The 4,706-nt window shown below is 44.4% G+C and overlaps 1 protein-coding gene across 1 annotated transcript; it reads right to left on the reverse strand.

Annotated features, from left to right (window-relative positions):
• Positions 1-313: 313 nt before the first annotated feature.
• Positions 314-1,548, reverse strand: LOC129006898 (large ribosomal subunit protein uL11). Its single transcript, XM_054437171.2, has one exon. The coding sequence runs from the start codon at positions 869-871 to the stop codon at positions 374-376; it is 498 nt and encodes a 165-aa protein (XP_054293146.1). The 5' UTR covers positions 872-1,548; the 3' UTR covers positions 314-373.
• Positions 1,549-4,706: the final 3,158 nt, after the last annotated feature.

The raw sequence follows: 4,706 nt of genomic DNA on the forward strand, positions 1-4,706 counted from the left end.
GGGCCGCCTGCCTGGCCCTTTTTTTTTTTTTTTTTTTTGAGACAGGGTCTTGCTCTGTAGCCCAGGGTGGGGTGGTTCACTGCAACTTTGACCTCCCAAGGTGACCTCCCACCTCAGCCTCCCAAGTAGATGGGACCACAGGTGCACGCCACCACACCTGGCTAATTTTTTAAATTCCTTTTGGTAGAGACAGGGTCTCCCTGTTTGGGATAGCTGGTCTTGAACTCCTGGGCTCAAGTGATCCTCCCACCTTGGCGTCTCAAAGTGCTGAGATTCCAGGTGTGAGCCACTGTTCCCAGCCTGTCCTAAATTCTTTTTTTTTTTTTTTTTTCAGTTGTCAAAAGATCCTTTATTGAAATATTTTCCTTTGTGCTTAACTGGCTGGGCATTCCACAGCACCACTATTGATGTCATCTATGATGTCATGAGGGTGGCGGCCATCAACATTACAGCCCACAGACTGGGCAGTCCCCAGGATCTCTTTAATGGTTCCAGAGAGTTCTCTGGCTAAGGATCGGTGCCGCATCTGTCGAGCAATGTTGACGATCTCATCAAAAGTGATATTCCCACTGTGTTTAATGTTTTTCTGTTTCTTTCTGTCTCTTGGTGGTTCCTTGAGGGCTTTGATGATCAGGGCAGAGGCAGAAGGCACCACCTCAATCTGGGCCTGTCTGTTCTGAATGGTCAGTTTCACTGTAATCCTCAGGCCCTTCCAGTCACCTGTTGCCTTGGCAATGTCATCACCAACCTTTTTTGGAGACAGACCCAGGGGGCCGATCTTGGGGGCCAGGGCAGAAGTGGCACCGACTTCACCTCCGGTGCACCTCAGGTATACGACTTTGATCTCGTTGGGGTCGAACTTCGGCGGCATGGTGGAGGCGGCTGGTGTCGGATGAACCCGGATTCGGGACGACCGAAGAAAGTTGCACCTTGGCCTCCTCCGAGCTGAAAGCCGAAAAGCTGTCCTAAATTCTTGAGCAAAGTTTAAATGTGTTAGGTCATTGGACAAAAGTAGTCAGGGTGAAAATATTCTGATGTATAAAATCAAGAAAGTAAGGTTAATCGATTCATTCAACAAATACTTCTTCAGTAACTGTGTGTGCCAGGCACCATTCTAGGTACTCAGGATATATCAGTCAAAATATCTCACATACAGGAGAGGTACTTTCTGTTTACTAGGAAGCTGTTAAAGTTCCAAGTAATGAATGAATACCAGCAGCCAATGAGTTAAGGAATTGTAGAATTCATGCATTACCTCTTATGTGGAATCACTGAATAATTTTGTATGTCATAAAAACTACATTTCTTTCTGATTAGCCCCTTTAAAAATTTTAGCTTGTGTATTTTAAATTTACATCTACTATAAATCTGCCATATTGAAGGTAATATTGAATATTGTGATCTTCTTGGTTACACTGAAACTGTTGTGCAGATTTTTCTCCTTCGTCCACTATTTGAATTCGTAGATTGTTTTTGAAGCAAATAAATCATTTGCATGAATCACTCTGGTGAATTTAAGAACTACTCAAATGACGTCATGAATACTTTCAAATATTTTGAAATATTTTTAAACTTTGTGGTCTCTGAAATGACTGGAAAGAAAGGAATGAAAAATATTGTGGCATTCCTAACTTCACTACTTTGGAATTACTTTTCGTTAACATCACTTTAGCGTTTGGCAAAAAGGCAGCATATTTTTAATTCCACGAGTATTGTATAATTAAACATGTAATGAAGATTTAGGTTCTAGATTACTACATTTTGTCTTGTATAAGACTGTGCTGGCCGGGCATGGTGGCTTACACCTGTAATCCCAGCACTTTGGGAGGCAGAGGTGGCCGGATCCCAAGGTCAATAGTTTGAGGCCAGCCTGGCCGATATGGTGAAACTCTGTCTCTACTAAAAATACAAAAATTAGCCAGGCGTTGTGGTGTATGCCTGTAATCCCAGCTACTCAGGAGGCTGAGACAGGAGAATCGCTTGAACCTGGGAGGCGAAGTTTGCAGTGAGCCAAGATTGCACCATTGCACTCCAGCCTGGGCAACAGAGTGAGACTCTGTTTCAAAAAAAAAAAAAAAAAAAAAAGACTGTGTGTATGGTATGTGTGTGTATAGGTGTGGGTGTGTAATGTGTATGTAATTGTATATATGTGTGTGTGGGTATGTGTGTATATGTGTGGTGTGTGTGTATATATGTGTGTGTGGTGTGTGTGTGTGTGTTGGGGATGGTGGACGTGTAACCTTGTAAGCATATATATACATATATATATATATATATATATTTTTTTTTTTTTTTTTTTTTTTTTTTTTTTGAGACAGAGTCTTGCTTGTCGCCCAGGCTGGAGTGCAGTGACGTGATCCCAGCTCACTGCAACCTCTGCCTCCCGGGTTCAAGCGATTCTCGTGCCTCAGCCTCCAGAGCAGCTGGAATTACAGGCGCCTGCCACCATGCCCGGCTACTTTTTCTATTTTTAGTAAAGAAGGGGTTTCCCCATGTTGGCCAAGCTGGTTTCGAACTCCTGGCCTCAAGTAAACATCCTGTCTCGGCCTCCCAAAGTGCTGGGATTACAGGTGTGAGCCACTGCACACGGCCGCCGGCACTGACATGGGAAGATATTTGCTTATACAAACTATAAACTGGGTCAATATCCACTCAGGTCATTCACATGGGTTAGACTTAGAGCATATTTGAGGTTGACCAGATGTCAATCCTGCTTCTCAGCTTTCCAGGTGTTCTCATTGAGACACGTCTTGCCCCTCAGTGAGTCACTCATTTTTCCCTCTGTCTCCAGTCTGCCTTTCTCCTTCCTCCTTGCTTGGCAAATCATATTCACCTGCAAAACACAGTCACTGCCCGTCTCTGTTTTCCAAGGGAACTGCATGGCTTGCCTCCTCTGTGTCCTATGCTGGGACGTTACTCATTTGATTATTTGATATGGAATTTGCCTCTCTGTCCTGAAACACTCATAAAATCCAATTTTCCACTAACTTGACTAGGGTTTCTTCACCTTTTCTCTGTCACGGCCAGTTCAGAATAATTTTTAAATGCATAACAGAAATGAGATTATAAGGAAGCCAATTAAATTGAAATACAGTTATTAAAATGTTTTAAAAAATCTGTAATATTAATTGAAGTACTTGTTACTCACTTTTTTTTTTCTTTTTTTTTTGAGACAGAGTCTTGCTCTGTTGCCCAGGCTGGAGTGCAGTGGTGTGATCTTGACTCACTGCAACCTCCACCTTCCAGGTTCAAACGATTCTCCTGCCTCAGCCTCCCAAGTAGCTGAGATCACAGGCATGCGCCACCACAGCCGGCTAATTTTTGTATTTTTAGTAGAGACGGGGTTTCACCATGTTGGCCAGGCTGTTCTTGAGCTCCTGACCTCAGGTGATCCGGCTGCCTAGGCCTCCCAAATTGCTGGGATTACAGGCATGAGCCACTGTGCCCAGCTTTTTTTTTTTTTGAGACAAAGTCTCACTCTGTCACCCAGGCTGGAGTGCAGTGGTGTGATCTCAGCTCACTGCAGCCTCCACTTCACAGGTTCAAGTGATTCTCCTGCCTCAGCCTCCCATGTAGCTAGGACTACAGGTGCACACCACTACATCCAGCTAATTTTTTTTGACTTGTTAGTAGAGACTGGGTTTCACCGTGTTGGCCAGGCTGGTCTCGAACTCCTGACCTCATGTGATCCACCTGCCTCCGCCTTCCAAAGTGCTAGGAGTACAGGCGTGAGTGACCACGCTCAGCCCAATTGAAGTACTTTTCTTTCCTGAGACGGAGTCTCGCTCTGTTGCCCAGGCCAGAGTGCAGTGGCGTGATCTTGACTCACTGCAACCTCCACCTCCTGGAGTCAAACGATTCTTTTGCCTCAGCCTCCCGAGCAGCTGAGATCACAGGCATGCGCCACCACACCCGGCTAATTTTTGTATTTTCAGTAGAGACAGGGTTTCACCATGCTGGCCAGGCTGGTCTTGAACTCCTGACCTCAAGTGATCCTCCTGTCTCAGCCTCCCAAAGTGCTGGGATTACAGGCGTGAACCACCATGCCCGCCCTGAAGTACTTCTTTAGTAACCTATTCAATAATGTAATATGGTCTAAAAAAATCTATGATTTCTATTGGTGTCAGTGCCATAGATGTGTTAATACTACCGTAGTATGTTGACTACACTGACAATTGTTATAAATACTGCATTTCAGTTAAAAGTTAGAAGAAATAAAGATGTACTTTCTTTCCATCCAAGTTCATGGGCCCCTCCAGGGCATGGAGACCCTAAGTTAGGGATTGTCCTCCACTGGACTGTTGGCCCCTGATGTAGATACAGCCTTACCTGTCTCTGCATTGCTGTTCTCAGCACAGTACCTGATATGGGGTCATTCCTCAGTAAATGTTACCTGGATTAAATGAAATGCAGAGCGAGGAAACCAACATTTATCAAACACTTAGGAGTACTGCCAGGCCTTTCAGCTCTTGTCTCATTGGACCCTCAATAACTGCCAGGGAAGTATCACCCTGAATTTTTCAGATGAGGACACAGGACACTGGCACTCAGAGAGGACAGCAGCATTTCAATTCAGGGCTGTTTGACTCCAAAGTTCATGCTCTCTCTGCTCACAGCTTTGCCTCTTACAAAACTTCCCCAGATAAGATCACAAGCAAAGTTGTTTCAGATACTTGATGTTTCCAAACTTCTTAAAAAGATACAAC

The sequence above is a fragment of the Pongo pygmaeus genome, chromosome 8, assembly GCF_028885625.2.
Source record: "Pongo pygmaeus isolate AG05252 chromosome 8, NHGRI_mPonPyg2-v2.0_pri, whole genome shotgun sequence".
NCBI lineage: Eukaryota > Metazoa > Chordata > Mammalia > Primates > Hominidae > Pongo > Pongo pygmaeus.